The 19,544-nt window shown below is 40.4% G+C and overlaps 1 protein-coding gene across 1 annotated transcript in view; it reads left to right on the forward strand.

Moving 5' to 3' along the window:
• The window catches only part of hmcn1 (hemicentin 1), a 578,667-nt gene that overhangs the window by 483,544 nt on the left and 75,579 nt on the right, over window positions 1-19,544 (forward strand). Inside the window, exons 80-86 of the mRNA XM_048602072.1 lie at window positions 1,539-1,808; window positions 2,723-2,913; window positions 3,604-3,817; window positions 5,876-6,010; window positions 7,225-7,412; window positions 10,068-10,149; window positions 18,632-18,901. Of these exons, the coding sequence (XP_048458029.1) occupies window positions 1,539-1,808; window positions 2,723-2,913; window positions 3,604-3,817; window positions 5,876-6,010; window positions 7,225-7,412; window positions 10,068-10,149; window positions 18,632-18,901 (1,350 nt within the window). The remainder of the gene's footprint in view (window positions 1-1,538; window positions 1,809-2,722; window positions 2,914-3,603; window positions 3,818-5,875; window positions 6,011-7,224; window positions 7,413-10,067; window positions 10,150-18,631; window positions 18,902-19,544) is intronic.

Consider the following 19,544-nt stretch of genomic DNA (forward strand, 5'->3'; position numbering starts at 1 on the left):
GGCCAGCTCCTAGGTCTGGGTTATCCTCAGTTCACAAGCTGCTTCTTCCTTTATGTCAGCATTTTTTACATCTAGTATCTCCTGTTTGTGATATCGGCGACTGGTACGCCCCATCTCCACCTCCCTCTGCAGCTTCTGGTCAGCATCTCCCAGGCAGCGATGTCAGCAGCTTGTCTGCCTGTCTCTCTCTTTCTTTCTCTCTCTCTCTCTCTCTCTCTCTGTCTCTCTCTCTCTGCAGCCCTTGGCTAACAGCATAGACATGCGCACCTGCTCACATGTACACATATGCCAGCACTCACCCACACGCACTAGCACAAAATGCCAACACAAAGATGCCAAAATGGCCACAAACCTGCCAACACACAAGCACAGCATTCACCCATGCACATGACACCCACACACACATATCAACACACAGATGTTGACATGTGTTAGGCAATGACCAAGAGAGAATCTAGCCATCACCCCTTAATGTTCAATGACATCATTGTTGAATTCCCCCATTAATTAATTCATTCTGGGGCTACTATTGATCAGAAACTGAACTGGACCAGCAATGTAAATGCTGTGATTGCAAGAGCAGCTCAAAAGCCAGGAATTCTGATTGTACCCGATTTCTGAAAGAGTATCCATCATGTACAAGCCACAAGTCAGAAAAATGATGGAATACTCACCACTTGCCAACAATGAAACTGAAGAAGCTTGGTACCATCCAAGACAAAACAGCCGGCTTAATTGGCACTCTAACACCTTCAATATTCACATTGTCTAACATCAATGCACAGTGGGCGCAGTGTGAACCATCAACAAGATGCGCTGCAACAGCTCATCAAGATTCCTTAGTCAGCACTTTCCAAACCCATGATCTTTAGAAGGAAATGGGAAGGAAATGTGATAATACCACCACCTGTCAGTTCCATTCCAAGGCAAACAACATCCTGACTTGGAGATATATTGCCATTCCTTCGCTGCCACTGTCAACATCCTGAAACGTCCTTTCCTATCAACACTTCGGGTCTACCTACCACACAGATTGCAGTAGTTCATGAAGACACCTTTTGAAAGGCAATTAGGAATGGACAATAAATTCTAGCCTAGCTCATCTATGATTCCCACATCACATGAATGTATGAAGAAAATTTAGTTGGCAACATTTGTTTTGCCAGTGAAATAAATGAAAAATCCTGGTATTTGAAATTCAGCTGCACTGATTCTGCATGTAACCTCAGTACAATGTCTCCAACTGTGTATAGGAGTGCTTTATCATCCAGTTTCATTTTTTTTATTGTAATTTTCAATTTTTTTAATAAAAGCCCTTATTCTACTGAATCTCATAATTCCTAATCTTTCATTGTTTCTCCTTCTTGTTTCCTGACTGAAATGAAAATAAGGCTCTGTTTTCCACAATGTTGATCTTTCCCAATCTATTGAACTCCTTATCTCCTCCATCTTAATACAATATACTGTAAAAGCATTTTTTGTGCATATATCTAAATATCCCTTAAAACATGTTGCAATCTAATTGAAGACAATTTTAGTTCCTCCAGTGATAATGGCCCATCCCAAGAACTATATTGTTGCTTTGGATAAATCAGTCACCATGCTCTGTGAGGCTAAGGGTTACCCAATTCCTGAGGTCACCTGGAACAAAGATGGACAACTAGTTACAGAGAGCATTCGCCAGAGGATCCTCAGTACTGGAGCTTTGCAGATCGCCTTTGTCCAACCAAGAGACACTGGACGATACACCTGTACGGCATCCAATCTTGCAGGTTCCAGCAGCTCTGTCATGGTTTTAACTGTTCACAGTAAGTATTATTTTATGGTCTGCTACCTTTATTTTTAGAACGGTTGGAGTTCTTAGTAAAATGGGGGTGAATAGAGGAACACCTCAACAAATTTGCTGTGGCAGTTTTCAGGCATGGATGAAGCACTGTGCAAGTAAGTTGGAAAAGGAGAATCTTAAGCACCTTGTTACCACCTACAACCAGTCATTTTTACCTTTGTAGGATCCCCGCATTTCAAAGATCCTATGACATTGATAGGTTACCACTACAATTTTCATGAGTGTACAGATGAGTATCCATGCAGGTCCTGCTCATTGTGAATGACCTAACCACTTTTCCTCAAAAGCTTCACAATTGATAGGCTGATTAAAAGCAAATACTTTTGAAACATTTTTTGTTTCATCATCAGAAACATTAATTCTCCTCTTCCTGACACAAAAAATACCCAACTAAGGCCAGTCTCTCCATACAGTTCTCCTAAGGATTCTTTTGTTGTTTCCACCTTAACTGCAGAGGGTGGATCCTGCACTAAAGCCATGAGATGTTTGTCTCTGTCAAAATGTGCCAGCAGCTTCTGTGGAAATAATATGCAAGGAGAAAGTTAGTTGAGTCTTGCAGTGATTCCATGGGGTGGTCTTGCAATTTCAACTTCCTATCTGATGGAACTGGATACCTTAAAAACTCCAGCATTTCACAAATTACAAGCTCAAGTGGTTCCATGTTACAGGTTGATAAGGACATGGGCTTGCAACATTAAATGAATCAGAGGTCTCAACTGTGATGCCAGAGGGTAATGCCAAGAAAAGCAAAGCACTTGCACAACAGCTCAGAATATGGATAGAAGACAATGCTCCATGTGGTGAATTCATGATTTACACTATGCTGCCCTGTGAAAGCAATAATTTTTAATTGTTTATTCACTCTGCCTTTTCCAGTCCCACCAACTATTCATACAGCAGACACTGAATATACTGTAGTTAAAGAATCTCAGGCAACATTGCCATGCATTGTTGATGGTGTTCCTGAACCAGTGATTACATGGAAGAAGGATGGTAAAATTCTGCACAATACACCAAGAAAATACAGGTTGATGCTATCAGGAGAACTCATTGTGGAAAATACCATGGTAAGATTAAGGATAAGCAGTGAATAATGGTTAAGTAATTAAAAGATTTAACTGCAACATATCACCAAACCAAGCACCAAAAGCTTCTGAGCAATAGAAAATTAAACCAGGGTGCTTTAATGAACTTACTGCTCCAACTCTGGTAATTCAGTTACTTCACAAAATCTATCGCCTCCCAGCTTGATTTTCCTCTTGACCAACAGTAAAACTTTGATTCCATCAATAGTGAAAGTTCTTTGGGTTCGTTTTTATATTATGAAAATTGCAGTTTTGTAATACAGAATGTATATAACACATTTTGCAAACTAGCCACAATCCAACTAGCCACAAAGCAGATTTTACAACAGCAGTACAAAATGAACTTAATTACATTCTTTTGTTTTGAATAGGGGAGGAAACAGGAAGCAATTGAAATCAAATCATAAGTGGGGACTATCATACATTTAAGGGCAAGATTTGCCTGGCCTCAGAGCACTGTCTTGGAAATGAATAGTGGACCTCCAGTCATGCAGATTAGGAACGAACATCAACCGCACCTATGGGGATAATAGTAACTCAGATCACTTAATATCCTTGACTAGAGGAGGTGACCGGGGAACATAAGTGAGGAGAAACCAGGATTTTCTGTTTGTGCTGACTTTATATTGCATTTGCCAAAAACATGATTGTAATTTTATTTGTTCCCCTTAGCCTGATGACACTGGTAGCTACACTTGTATAGCTACCAATGTGGCTGGCCAGGACACCGAGACCTTCAGCCTGACTGTTTACGTTCATCCAGCTTTTACAGAATTGCCAGGAGATGCATCTTTAAACAAAGGGGAACGCCTATCATTGAACTGTGCAGCGAATGGTATTCCCACACCCAAAATCATCTGGACATTCAACAACAGCATTAAATCAGGTAAGAATTTGCTTTGGTGATAGCACATAGGTAGCCACTCTGCCAGATTTTATTTTCTGTTGATATTCATTTCACATTACAGCGTAAGATCAACTTCATCCTCGTGATCTCAAAATCGTACTTGATCCTGTTGATTTTGTTGCTGTAGCTGCTTCCCACTGAGCGAGAGCAATAGATGCTCTGAACCACCTAATGAATGTGGAGATTGGGGAACCAGGAAAAAAAATATCCTGTCATGTACTCACTGAAGCTGAATTGGAGAAATTGTTCAAACAAGAGATGTTGTTAGTCTGCTGGTGCATCAAATCCGTCACGTTTTTCTTCTATATATTAATTCATGGGAGGGAAAGGTCAGCATTTATTGTTCATCTCTAATCAGCTTTTAGAAGGTGGTGGTTGCTTAATCATCATGCCATGAATTAACTGATTTCAGCCAGAATGGGAAAATAATGGCTGCTATCATTGACCTGAGTATTCCTGGACTTGGAATGGGGAAGTTGGGGGAAAATCCCAATTACTGACACAGTCTTGGTGTTACAGATAGAAAAGCCATTTGACCCGTCTTAACTAACCCACCCTGAAAAGCTTTGCACTCCCCCTATTTTGGAACTTAATTGTTCATTAGGTGATTTTTCTGGAAACTAATTACAACTGTTGATCGCATTTTTGTAAAATTTATCATTTAGTAGTTTGAGTATGCGTTATTGAAACAGCATTTCAAATTATTTATTTTCCCCATTACCACTGTGAGAAAAGGGTTGGTTTTTAAATTATTAAATATGTTTGAGCCACCCACTGACATCCTCACCTTTGTTTTTCTTGTTGAATTTCCTTTCTTTACCAAACATTGTATGTCTAACAGCAAGCATTGATTTGCACCAAGGATTATAACAGAGTTTGTGTGAAAATTTCAGACAAGAACTGGGCAGGGATCTGCTATGTCAAAAAAAGTCTTTCTACATAGGCTGACACAAAAAATGCAGACTAAGTGAGGAAGCACAGCTTTGCAGACACCTGCAGAAGAATATTCAACCGTGAGTCACTATGTTCACAAGAAGAGGGGAGGAAGTTGGGTGGTTTGGGAAAGAATAGTTATAAATGGTTATAGATCATAGAATCCCTACAGTGTGGAAACAAGCCCTTTGGCCCATCAAGTCCACACTGACCCTTGGAGCATCCCACCATCCCCTATAACCCACCTAATCTACACACCCCTGAACGCTATGGGCAATTTAGCATGGCCAATCCAACTAGCCTGCACATCTTTGGGCTGTGGGAGGAAACTGGAGTACCCGGAGGAAACCCATGCAGACACTGGGAGAATGTGCAAACTCCACACAGACAGTCGCCCGAGGGTGAAATTGAACCCGGGACCCTGGTGCTGTGAGGCAGTAGTGCTAACCACTGAGCCACTGTGCCACCCTGTTATGTCTCAGCTGGAAAATCCTGGGTTGTTTACCTCAGGGAAAATATCAAACTCTTAAAGTGCAAAGCAAGTCTCCTAGGAGTTACCAGGGATGAGAAACTTCAATTTGGAGGAGAAGGTAGAATAGATATGGGTAAGTTGTCCACTGGCAGAGGTTTTCAAGATGATGGGCTTTGATGGGAAAAAAGAGAAAAATTGTTCTCTCTGGTGAGTGGCTCAATAACCAGAAATCATGGATTTTAAATTGTTAACAAAAGTTCCAGAGAGGAGTTGAGTTTTTTTTTGTCACAAGAAAATCCTCTAGGGCTAGAGTTGTCAGGAGTTGCCATATTCTAACTGAAAAGTTTGTGGAAACTGACACCATAGATAACTTTTGAAAAGAATTGGACAGATGGTTAAAAGATGAGCAACTTCCAGGATCCCAGCCAAAAGACTTGGCTGCTCATTTGAAGTCCCAATTTAAGACTAAACAGTAACCTTCTGCAAAAGGCTGCTATGATTCTGTGAAAACACAAAGTTACAAATTCATTCTGTAAATCAAATTTCACAAGTTGTCATTTTTACAAACTTAACAAACAAGTCTGAAACAATCAGAAATATTTTTCTGAGAAATATTTCTTTTATTCCTGTAGCCCATTACAATAATGCTAATGGACAGAGCAAACTGGTAATTGAAAAGATATCAAAGGATGACTCAGGTACATACGTTTGCACTGCAGAAAATAAAGTGGGATCTATCAAAGCCATTGGATCTGTTTATGTCAAAGGTAAGCTGGGGAGGAATGCTTTTAAATTGCGCTCTGTTTTTGCACACGTCAGCCTTTTTTGCTCCAATTTAATTTGTTTTGACTATATTTATAAAGATAATTTGCAGATGAGTTGTCTTAAATATTGCAACAAATACAGAAGATGCTGCAGTAATGCAGCAGAGAACAATTACCATCTGTACAGAGAAGGATGATTGAAGTTTCAGGGCACATCAGGTTCTCAACAAGAGTCTATCTAATTCACTGGGAGCTTGCCAAGACAAAGGCATGAACAATTGTTTGATTCCTGCATTTGTAAATGTTGTTCCCTTTTCATATAATCACAGCATAATAGACATTCTGACAAGTTAATAGAATGGCTAATTTTGTAATGGATGTAGAAGAAACACTAACTGGTTCATCCAATCTATTCCATAATAGCATATAGGTCAAAGAATGGCAGATTTCCTTCCTTAAGAGACATTAATGAACCAGCTGAGTTTTTATGATGATCAATGTTAGTTTCATGGTCATCATTACTGAGATTAGCTTTCAATTATAGATTATTTTGTTGTTTGAATTTAAACACCTAATTCTGCAAGGTGAGATTTGAACTTGCATTCTCATTAGCCTAAGCCTCTGGATTATCAGTCTGGTGACATTACCATTATACTACCATCTTCTCAGTACAACTGATGCAATGTAACTCCATTACAACAAAATTAAAAAGGGCCACAATAGAATAGTCATTAATTCTTGTGCAAACAGTGCAGGTTGAGTTGATGGAGCAGTTTTACTGGTGTTCTTAGCATTGGCTCTTCAATAGTTTTGTAAACAGCTTGTACATTTTAGGGATACACTCCCAATACATATGTCTAACAAGAACACTCGGCCACTATAAACGCACATTGTAAATATCTGGCAAGCACCCTGTGCATGAAAGGTCGACAAAATTTAATAAAATTACCAATACTGTTTTTAGTGAGAACTATAAATAAAGTTACAAAAGCAGAAGTTGCTTGAAAAGCTCAGCAGGTCTGGCAGCATCTGTGAAGAAAAATCAGAGTTAACATTTCAGGTCTGGTGACCCTTCCTCAAAACACAGAAAACTCAGAAATAAATGATCATTTATTTTATCAATTCTTCATGTGATGCTTTGATCTCATGGTCTGTCATTCAAGCACGAATTCTGTCATGTATTTAGTGAATGTAAATATTGTCTACTATCTCCTCAGAGCCTCCAATCTTTAGTGACTTCAATCCAAACCACATTGAGCCTCTTGGAGGCAATGCTATCCTAAACTGTGAGGTCCGAGGTGATCCGCCTCCCATGATCCAGTGGAGTAAGAAAGGAATTCATGTTCAGATCACCAACAGGATCCGCCAGCTCCACAATGGCTCACTGGCCATCTACAGCACAGTGGTAAGTCAGGCATTAGATAGTAGAAAGACTGAAAGAATGGATTTATTCCAGATAATCAACTGGATAGTTAGCATAACTTAAGTGATAACTTATTCTTAAAACTCAACCATGCAAAATACTGTGACACTGATTAAAAATGATGGCTCAAATTTTCCGATGGATAGTTTTCATTCAGGCAGAGTTAGTAAATTCATGTGGCCCTAGCCTCCCTGCCTTCATTTTCATAGCTACAGCAGATGATGAGAAGTGAACGTATATATTAAAATGCTGAGCGCCAATTGCTGTGGCAGTGGAGTGTATATATTCAGCAAACACTGAATGTGTTAGACTTGGCTTTTCATGACAGCTGCTAACCTGTTTATGTAGGAGCCAGATGCTCTCATGCCAGAGACACCCATGGTACAGGCAGCATTGGTGGATTCCTCCAAACTTCATTTCAGTTTCCAAAATGTATCCAACAAACTGGCCTGCATGGTCCTTGTCTGTTTATATATTTGAAAGAGGTTTTTAATGACCGGCACTATGGGATCTTGTAGTGCCTGGGATTGGTGGGACAAAGTGATGAGCTGTTCTAGATGAGTGTTCTAGTATGAAGTGCTGTGATGCTAGAAGTCTAGGGATTGGGGGGGTGACGACAGCAATTCAGGGAAACTGCTGCATGCAATTGTGAGAGTGGTGCGTCATGAGCCTTGGTGAGAGATGGACACAGTAACAAAGTTAGACTGAGTGTGAGGTAACAGAAAGAAGACAGTGGCACTTGTTCGTGCAGAGTGCATGATGGAGAGAAATCCTACATGAAACTCCTGGAGTTGATACTTCATCAAATTTTGGTAAAATTCAGCCCGTAGTTACATAAAAATAATTTAAAAGAATCGAAATGCCTGCCTCAGGAAAAAGTCCACTTAAATGTTCCTCACTCCAGAAGTGCTCCGTTAACCTTACTTATGAAGAAGGGTCCAGTGCATTAGCTCTGGTAGTTTCATCAGGAACTGTAAAATGAGCCATTGTGCTAGCTGATTTAGGACCACGTATTCCCAGGAAAACATATGATAGGACAAAAATGAAATCTACGTAGCAACGGTACATTTACACAATGTTCACCAACTACAGAATAGCTTCTACCAAAATGAATGAAGCTGCTTATGATGAAGGAGCATCTTTCCCATCTGTGGGCACTCCAGAAACTTTTTACAGAGGAAGGTGATATAGAAGCATACAACCCTTCGACCCTGCTTCACCATTCAAAATGATCATGGCTGATCATCCAACTCAGTGCCCTCTTCCCATTTTCATCTATACCTTTTGATCTCTTTAGCCCTAAAAGAAAATCTAACCCCTTCTCAAAAACATTCAATGTTTTGGCCTAAACTGCTTTCTGTGGTGGAGAATTCCATTTGCTCACCACTCTCTGGTTGAAGAAATTTCTCCTAAATGGCCTACCCATATTTTTAGGCTGTGACCCTGTTTCTGGACTCCCCAGTCATCAGGAACATTTACCTGTCTAGCCCTGATAAAAATTTTATACATTTCTATGAGATCCCCTCATTCCTCAAAACTCCAATGAGCATAATCCTAACCGATCCAGTATACTTTATACTGCCATCCAAACTATAAGTCTCCATATTCAGAACATCCTTCCTCAGCTAAGGAGGCTAATCCTGTACACAATATTCAAGTGTGGTCTCAGCAAGGTCCCGTACAATTGCAGTAAGACATCTCTGCTCTTGTTCTCAAATCTCAACTAACATACAAGGACATCCGGGTCTTTTGCACCTCCCTGTTTTCCCAATCTATCACCATTCAGATGATAATCCGCCTTCTGTTTCTGTTACCAAAGTGGACAATCTCTCATTTATCCACGTTATGCTTCATCTGCCATGCTTTGGCACTCACTCAACTTGTCTAAATCACACTAAAACATCTCTGAATCCTCCTTATTACCTTACCCTTCCACTCAGCTTTGTGTTGTCTGCAAACTTGGGAATATTGCATTTAGTTCTCATCTAAATCATTAATATATGTAATGTGAATAGCTGTGGTCCAAACACTGATCCTTGTGGTACCCTACGAGTTACTGCCTACCTATTCCAAAAAAGACCTGTTCATTCCTGCTCTTTATTTCTGCCAACCAGTTCTTTATACATGTCAGTACACTACCCCTTATCCCATGCACTTTAATTTGATATGCTAATCTTATTTGTGGGACCTTATCAAAGGCCTTCTAAAAATCCAAGTAAATCATATGCACTGACTCTGCTCCTATCAACTCTACTAGTTACATCATCTCAAAATTCCAGTAGCTTTGTCAAGACAGGAAATGATTAATTTCTATCAGGACAGTAATTTAGATACTTCCCAAAATAAATTATTCCAAACATTTGAAAATTACTATGGGGTACCATTTAATCATAACATTTTTCTCCATAGACGTTTTGTTTAGCCAGAAAATTACGTTGTTGATTGGCATTGAATTCTTTCCAAAGATCTATCCAAAGATCTTATTCTGTTGTGCTTGGTACAATTGCTACGAGATTCACTTTGAGATCGAGAGGGCAAAATTTAGGTATGATAATTAAAACACTGAAAACCTGGACGTGTATTCAAAATTCTTAAATCTGGACTCACTCTGTTTTGTAATTTTCTGTTCCATCTCAGAATGAAGATGCAGGGGACTATAAGTGTATTGCTACCAATGATGCTGGTGTGGTTGAACGCAGTGTAACACTGACGCTGCAAAGTAAGTCTATGTTATTGCATTTACTTAAAAGCAATTTGTAACGAAAACACTAATAAACACAAAATAAACTATAGTTTTTTTTAACCACAATAAAGGAATGTTTTTTAAATGAACATTATAATATTTCAATTAAAACACTTCACGTCAGGTGATCAATCTTAAATCAATCTGAGCCACTGTGGATATGATATGTAGGGTATTCTTCATTCCTGTCTTTGAAGGTTGACTCACACTTATTTTTTTGTCCAACAGATTATAAATGTTTTCTTGCGGATTTTTTGGGCATATCCAAATGACTCCATAAGACTTTCACAATCCTGTTGATTAACTCAATTTATGTTATGGATTGCAAGCAAACCTTTAATCTCCCTGTATATTGAACTAGTGCTCAAATCTCCTATAGCTTCGTCAATAACTCTGGATCCAGCACTGCATTGAAATCAGTATTCAAAACAGTCCTCTGTGTCACAAACTGACTAGTCAATTTTATATAGGGCTTTTCTATTCTCCCCAAGTCCAACCACGTTCAGCTGCTTCAATGACCTTTCCTCCACCATAAAGTGGAATGGAGTGGGACTGTTCACTGATCACTGCAGTGTTAACCATTGTTCGTGACTCCTTGGATACTGAAGCAGTCCATGTCCAAATGCAGCAACACCTTGACAACAACCAGGCTTGGACTGAAAAGTGGCAAGTCACATTCATGCCACACAAATGCCATCGCTGAATCCCCACTATTAGCATCCTGGGGGATATCATTGAGCAGAAACTGACTGACCACAAGAGCAGGTCAGAAGCTTGGAATACTGCAGTGAGTAACACATCTCTTGACCACCGCCCCCCCCCCAAAAAAAAGGTTGTTCACAGTCTACAAGTTACAAGTCAGAAGTGTGATGGAATATTCCCACTTGCCTGGATGAGTCAGTTCCAACAACTCTCAAGAAGCTTGGCAGCATCCAGCAGAAAGCAGCCCACTTGATTGGCATCATATCTATAAACATCCACTCCCTGCACCATCAATACTCAGTACAAGTACTGTATACCGTTTAAAAGATGCACTGTAGAAATTCACCAAGGCTCCTTAGACAGTACGTTCCAAACTCACTACCACTTCCATTTAGAAGGACATGGGCAGCAAAGACATGGGAACACCACTTGCAAGTTCCCTTCCAAGTCACTCACCATCCAGACTTGGAAGTGAAACACTATTCCTTCAGTGTGGTCAGGTCAAAATCCTGGAATTCCCTCCTTAGGGCAATGTGGGTCTACCTGCAGCATATGGACTGCAGCAGTTTAAGAAGGCAACTTACCATCACTTTCTTGAGGGCAACTAGGGATGGGCAATAAATGCCAGCCTAGGCAATGATGACCATGTCCCATGAGTGAATAAAATAATTATAAATGTGGACATAGGATTTTATAATGATAAAGGTGCTACAGAAGACAAGATGCCAGACGCTAAGGTATGCACCTGAAATCAAGTTTTAAATGTGGAGCTGTGTGTGCTACAGTAATGTGTATTTGTTACAAGTTATGTGTAAATTTTCTGATTGCTAGCTGTTGCTTAACATTATTTTCATTCCCCAATCTATCTTAGCCAATTCACCTCTCAAGTTTCTTTACTTCAGTTTAAGAAACTAGTTTCAGGATTAACTAAATCACTTTCAGGCTCAATATAAAATTCTATCATACTATGGTGACGTGGCAAGCCTTATTGTGGAACCTGGCAGTCAGCCTTTAAGCTTGTCATCCCTTTTCTTGTAATAAAGGTCTGGTTATGTTGTAAATTGGTTTTGAATAGTGTAAGGCTAAAACGTTTTGACAAGTTTCCATCCAAGTGGCTGATGTTTCCTGGTAATTGCTGCTACATGCGCCTAGCTGTTCGTAATTTCCAGTCTAGCCCCAGATTGGCGGGCTGCCCATCCGAAAGTAAAGCATCGCCTGAAGCCTTCTACACTCCTTTCACCATCTGGTTCCTCTTCTCTTTTTAAAGGCTTTGTACCGTAATTCTCTGCTGGCTCTCTTTTCTGTGGTTTCCTCTGACCCATGTTCTTTCAGTAATTCCCACAGCCTCCACCCCACAAGGACTAGCAGTTTACCTCCACCTTATATTGCTTTGTGAAGACATCTTTCACCATTGTGGCTGACAGCCCACTAATATTTGCTGTTGTTACTGGCAATTTATCATCAAGATGTTTTCATTGTTTAGAATGTATACTGAGCATGGAACAGAGAGTCTTTAAATACCAATGGGAGGAGTGGAGATATAGGAGGCAGCAAAAATGATGAATGGACTGGCAGTGGAATGAATGTTGAGGAACCTGAGAGCTCTTGAGACCAAGGCTCAAATTTAAAATAAAGTCCTATTCCTCCAATGAAATGTTCCCACAAAACATAAAAGTAACAATTAAAATACTTTTCTCGCTCCAAACAAATTAAGATGGTAGAGAACCCAGCAGCAAAAGGACAGAGGAAGGGATTTAAGAGAACTACTATGGTACCACCTGATAGTCAAACAGCAACCTGCAGGTTCAAAGCAATTATTCCCAAAATGTTTGTCTACAACAAGTCCATGTATTGTGCCTCTGTTAAGGCATTGATCGTTCTATAAGAACGTAAGAACTACGAGCAGGAATTAGCAATTCAGTCCTTTGAACCTGCTCTGCCATTTTATATGATCATGGCTGATCTCATCTCAGCTTCAACCCCACTTTTCTGCTCACTCCCCATACCCCTCTAACCCATTACTAATAAAAACATTTGTTTCCACCCTCAAATTTATTCAGTGTCCCGATGCCCACCACACTCTGGGGCAGTGAATTCCACAGATTCAAGACCCTCTGAGAGAGGTAATTCCTCTTTATCTCTGTTTTAAATATGTCACCACTTACTGTAAACCTATGATCTCTCATTCTATATTGCCCACAAAGGGAAATGTCCACTCTATGTCTACATTGTTAATCCCTTTTTAGCATCTTCTATACCTCAGTTAGATTTCCCCTCATTCTTCTAAACTCTAGGCCTAAACTGCTCAATCAATCCACATAAGAAAAACCTTTCATCATTTGAATTAATCTAGTGGATGCTCTGTGAACTGCCTCTGGTGCAATAACATCAAGTGAGGGGACCAAAACGGTACACACTGTTCCAGTTGCAGTCTCGCTAATGCCTTGAACAGTTGCAACAACCATTTCCTTTAGCAATAAATGCCAAAATTCCATTTGCCTTCCTTATTACTTTCTGTATCTGCCTACTGGCTTTCTGCAATTTATGCACGAAGACACCCACATTCCTCCACGCTGAAGCATTTCGAAGTTGCTCTACATTTAGACAACAAGTTGCCTTTTTGTTCTTCTGACTAAATTGATAATTTCCCAGTTATCCATGTTAAACTCTATCTGTCAAATTTTGGTCCATTCATCTAACCTGTTGCTATCCCACCTACTTTAAAACGTCTGCAAATTTGGTTCTAGGGTGCTTTTAGAGGCCTAACATGATTTCAGAGATATGTACATACACTTCTGGGATGAGGCATACCTGATGCCACATTGGTGAGTCCATTATCAAATACTATCTGAACCTGCCAGCGGTACGCAGATAATTGTCAATTATACATGTACTGATGGTTTGATGCCGACGCTACCATTTTGAAGTTCAGTGCTCCAGCTAACTCTTTTTGTAAATAATACACTGCTGAATCTGAGTGCAGAAGCAGAAGGAATCCCGCCTCCACCCCCACCCTCAAGATGATATTTAAAAGGATAATCTTATTGGTTACAGCTTAATCGTTGGTTGATTTCTTCAGCTAGTTGCTCCTAAACATAGATGAACTTTTGGAATTTTCCTTAGAATACACTTGGATAACTTGGAGAATGAACATAGGTCATGCAGAACAGGACAAACTGCTGAAAGAGGTTGGGGACAGATGTCGAGCTCTCAGCAGGAGGCCATGTCTGTACTGGTACTCAAAGAGCAGTTCCCCTGCATGACCCTCAGCGAGAAACCACATGTGAAATATATACATTTCCAAAAGGGCATCCTCCGTGAAATCCACCTCCTGATGCAGTCTCAGAGAAAGGCACTGACTGCAATGTATATTTATGCTTTGGCTCCATCTAGGCCAGAGTTGGAGATATTTACAGCATCTCACTGCGTGTCATCCACTATTGTATAAGGAAGTCACCAGTACCTTCTCTACTACTTAGCAGAGGGAAGCAGATGACCAGCATAAGGATTCTTGAGGATTGCAGACTTTTCCATGATGCAGGGTGCCACTGAATTCATGCATATCACTTTCAGTACAACCCATGAAAACTCTGCCTTACACCAGATTGAAAGGGATTCCATTTCCTCAACATCCAGCTGCAGGCAGGGAATCATGTAGGTTAATGCCTGGCATCCTGACAACTGTGGCATTTACTGTGTTAGCTGCATTTGACCCACGACAAAGAAACTGGAGAATAGTAGCTGGACAATAAGGACAATCCGATGATGACTCTCGTGTGCAACCTGTGCATATGGTTGAAGGTTTTTTAAATGTTTCTGCTTAAAAAAACCGAAAGAACTGCAGATGCTGTGAATCAGGAACAAAAACAAAGTTGCTGGAAAAGCTCCGCAGGTCTGGCAGCATCTGTAAAGGAAAAAACAAAGTTAACATTTCGGGTCTGGTGGCCCTTCCTCAGGTCCCCACTTTGTTCTGAGGACTGGTCACCAGACCCGAAACTGTTTTTTCCTTCACAGATGCTGCTGGACCTGCTGAGCTTTTCCAGCAACTTCTGTTTTTGTTGTAAATGTTTCTGCTGCCTGATCACTGTGGAGAAGACTTACAGTACTCCTCAGAAGATGTGTCAAAAATTGTGTGGTCTTTTGCATTTTACACAACCATACCATCTTGAAGGGACAGCCCTTGTCACCAATTATATGGCAAACAGCTCAGAAGGAGGGGCACAAGAAGAAGTGAACAGTGTAGCCCTTTTCTACCCAAGCTGTCTGTGAAAATTTCAAGCTACTTTGATACGAATGACTTCAACCCCAATTAGCCATTCACCAAGTCTTGTACTTTGCCTCCCCTTATCATGAACCATTACAGCATTTGCTTGACTATAATGCAAAAATAAAAGCATAAAATAAATCTTTCAACCAAATTTATCAATGAATTTATAAATGAAGTTATGAAAACAAAATGGTCCATTAATCATCCTTGTGCACTCCCTTAGATATTGTTCTTCATGTCGTAGAGGTCTACGTCACAGAAAAAGGCCCGTTGGTCCGTTGAGTCTGTGCAGTCAAAAACAACCATTTAACAATTCTAATCCCATTTTCCAGCATTTCGCAATAACCTTATATGTCTTGACATCACAAGTATACATCTAAATATGATTTAAATATTGAGGGTTTCTGCCTGTAACAACCTTACATGTAGTGAGTTCCAGATAGCTACCACCTTCTGAGTGAAAACAATTTTAATTGCATCCCCTGTATTCCTCCTGCCCTTTACCTTAAAGCTATGCCCCCAATCATTAATCCCTCCACAAAGGAGAAAAGCTCCCTCCTGTCTACATCCCTCATAATTTTATGAATCGCAATCATATCCACCTTCAGTCTCCTCTGCTCTAAGGAAAACAACCCCAGTCTACCTTTCCCTGCAACCACAGGAAGTGCTACACCTCCCCCCTCACCTCCATTCCAGGCACAAAACAAACCTTCCATATCAGACAGGGGTTCACCTGCACATTCATCAACTTGGTCTACTGTGTCCACTGCTCCCGATGTGGCCTCCTCTACATCGGTGAGACCCAGCATAGACTCGGAGACCGTTTTGTAGAGTATCTGCACTCTGTTCGCGACAAACGACACCACCTTCCAGTTGCTAACCATTTTAACTCCCCCTCCCACTCCCTGGGTAACATGTCCATCCTGGGCTTCCTCCAGTGTCACAATGATACCACCCGCAAACTGGAGGAGCAACACCTCATATTCCACCTCAGGAGCCTACAAGCCTGATGGCCTGAACATGGAATTCACTAGTTTTAAAATCTCCCCACCCCGGGCCTCATCCTATGTCCAAGCCTCCATCGCATCCCTGCCTCCTTGACCTGACGCAACCTGTCCATCTTCTCTCCCACCTATCCGCCCTTCCCATCCCACTGACCAACCCCCACCACTGTCTACCTGCACTCCCCTATCACCTACCTTCCCCAGCCCTACCCCTCCTCTTCCTATTTATTTCCCAGCTCCCTTCCCCCTTCCCATTTCTGAAGAAGGGTCCCAATCTGGAATGTCAACTTTTCTGCTCCTCTGATGCTGCCTGGCCTGCTGTGTTCCTCAAGGTCCATACTGTGTTGTCCCAGTCTATCCAATCTCTCTTCATAATTAAAACTGTCCAGCCCAGGCAACATCTTGGTAAATCTCCGCTGCACCATCCCCCTTGCTATCATATCCCTCCTGTAATGTGGATTCCACACAGTACTCTGTTTGTGGCTTAAGCAACTTTTACACAGCTCCAGTATATTCTCTCTGGCTTTTAAACTCTATGCCTCCTGCTTAAAGGCAGGTATCCCACGTGCCTCCTTAACCAGTTTATCTACCTGTCCCACTACCTAATAGATCAGTGGATTTGCACACCAAGGTCCCTCTATTCCTCAATACTTCCCAGGTTTCTACTATTCGTCATAAATTCCCTTGCCTTGTTTGTCCTGCCCAAGCACATCTCTCACTTATCCCAATTGAATCCATTTGTCATTCATCAGCCTATCCGACCAGTCTTCCTCTTATATTTTCTATCCAATACTCTTCTACTTCTTCAATCTATTTCACTTCTCTCCTGCTTTTCATTTTCTCTTTTTGGATTTTTTTTCTGCTCAGAAGATTCATTTACTTTCAATTTCAGCTTTTAAATGAGAAAGGGTTCATTGTTCCACCTTCTTTTACTCCCTTACCTAGGTATTAACAGCTATAATCTCTCAATTACAGTTGAAACCAGTTTGATAATGAGACAATAATTTCATGAAGTTTTTAAAAAGATACTGAAATAAAGTTTTGTAGCCAGGGCATGCATGAGACACAAGATTAATGGTTAGATTACAGGATTTAAGATTGCTCAAATTGTAATGCGCTAATTATCTTTAGGGTCAGTCATGGTAACCAATCTTTGGATTCCTATTTTATCTTTTCCATTACTTAGTGAAGTCCTGGAAAACATAGACCATTTTCCACAGCCTCCTCTCAATGTAGGTGGACATACACAACAGAATTCATCATCATCTCCAATGTTCCAGCACAGCAGTAAAAGGAACTTTGAGGTCTACGATCTCAAACCTCACACTAAGGTCATGGTTACCAGGCAGCAGTGATCCCCACGCTCCGAAATGCTTTGGAGACTTGGATAATGTGCAGCAGGTACCTCCAAGCAATGGAGCAATACCACATGTGGTATCTTCACAAGATTCTCCAATTCAGTGCAAGGGAGGTGGTCCAGCAGCAGTGTTCTCTCCCAAACCAACATGCCCAGCATCAAGCACTAATTACTCAAAATCAGCTCTGCTAGGTAGGCCATGTCATCAGTACAGCTGACACTAGACTCACACACAAACTGTTCTATTCAGAACTGGGTTGCAGTTGGTGATTCCCAGGAAGACAATAGAAGTGTTCTTGATGTTCTCAAAGCATCCTCAAAATGGTCAAACATCCCAGCAAACCCATGAAAGTCCCTGGCCTATGATTGACCAAAATGGAAAAGATTCATTCAGGAAGGAATCAAACATATTGACAGATGTCATCAGAATTGCACTGTGTACAAATGTCCAAAACAACCTGTCTAACTCTTCAAGTACATTGCAGAGACTGCAGATCACACATTGGATTTACGAGCCATCTCAGAAGCCATTGAACTGCAGTGTAAGAAAATCAACCTCAATCCAAAGATACTGCATAGGAAGATGACTTCATAATGTTGTAAAGAGTGCATTCCTTGAAATCTCATCCATATGTTGCATTTTCACATCTTTTTGTGACCAACTGTCCAGCATTGCCATCAGTTGTGACATACAAAAAGCATGTAACAGTGCTCATTTCCAAACTGGCATAAGAACTCTGTGTCATAATATTATTTTAACACATCCTGCTTCATTAATCAGTTTGTTTTTGAAATGACTGACTAATTAATACTCCCCTCTATGAAATGATACCTCTGCTATTGTCTTCAAGGTGTATACACTGGAAAATCCCAATATACACAGTCTCTTTAGTCTCTCCTCTACACCATTCTTCCTCTTCAACAATTTGCTGAGATTCACCACATCAACTCCCCTAACAACTGAAGTCTTGAAATCTGTACTCTGAAGCTGTGTTAATTCATAACAGATTTTTTTTAAATCGTGAAGGTATCTTGCGTTAAAAGGTTAGGTTTGTTCCCATAGGTTTCTCAATTTCTTTAAAAGTGAGAAATCATTGAGCCTTTCCTACCTGTTTTTATCTTCACTAGGTTCACCAGTGTTTACAGTTGAACCCATGGATATTGTCACTGATGCTGGCACCATAGTGATGCTGAACTGTCAAGCAGGTGGAGAGCCACCACCAACTGTTGAGTGGTCCCGTCAAGGCCAGCCACTAATAGAAAACGAAAGGATCACCATATTATCTAACAACTCGCTGCGGTTTACTGCTGTGAAGAAGGAAGACACATCAGAATATGAGTGTGTGGCCAGAAATCTCATGGGTTCAATGCTTGTCAAAATCACTCTGACAGTACAAGGTATGTGCAGATTCTCATCCATGCTTTCACTAAAATAAAGAATGTTTTTTCTGATTTGTATGAGAATTATCAGATGACTCCATATACCAACACACTTGAAAAAACATTCGAAGGCACCAAAAATGACTGTTCCACCATCTGAGTCAGAGTTCAAAGAAATGGAATCAAATACTGCCGAAAGTATTTTCTGTAAAGAAACAGATGCGAAACCTGAGTCTATTCTAAAACTGAGTCCTGAGCTTTATTTTATCTATTAAAGTCTTCATGTTGCTTCCACAAGCAGTTTGTTCACCCATTTCCAAAAATGAACTTTGGTCATTATTAACTCAGATGTTAGATAAAGGAGAACCAGAAAATATAATATACCTGGAGCTTTAAAATACATTCAATAAGTTGGTCTACAAGTGGTTAATTTCAAATTAAGAGATGTTAGGTTAAGGAGTTCTATTTATAGTATGGAAAGAAGTGAATTATTAACAGACAGAAGGCTGAGAGCAGCAATAACTGAAGCATTTTCAATTTGGCAGGCTGTATCTAGTGTAATGCCTCAAATATACAGTGCTGGGCCTCAACTAAATACAATCTATATTAATGATTTAAATGAAAAGACCAAGACGATTGTATCCAACTTTGCTTCTGATAC

The sequence above is a fragment of the Rhincodon typus genome, chromosome 10 (assembly GCF_021869965.1).
Source record: "Rhincodon typus isolate 14 chromosome 10, sRhiTyp1.1, whole genome shotgun sequence".
In the NCBI taxonomy this organism is placed as follows: domain Eukaryota; kingdom Metazoa; phylum Chordata; class Chondrichthyes; order Orectolobiformes; family Rhincodontidae; genus Rhincodon; species Rhincodon typus.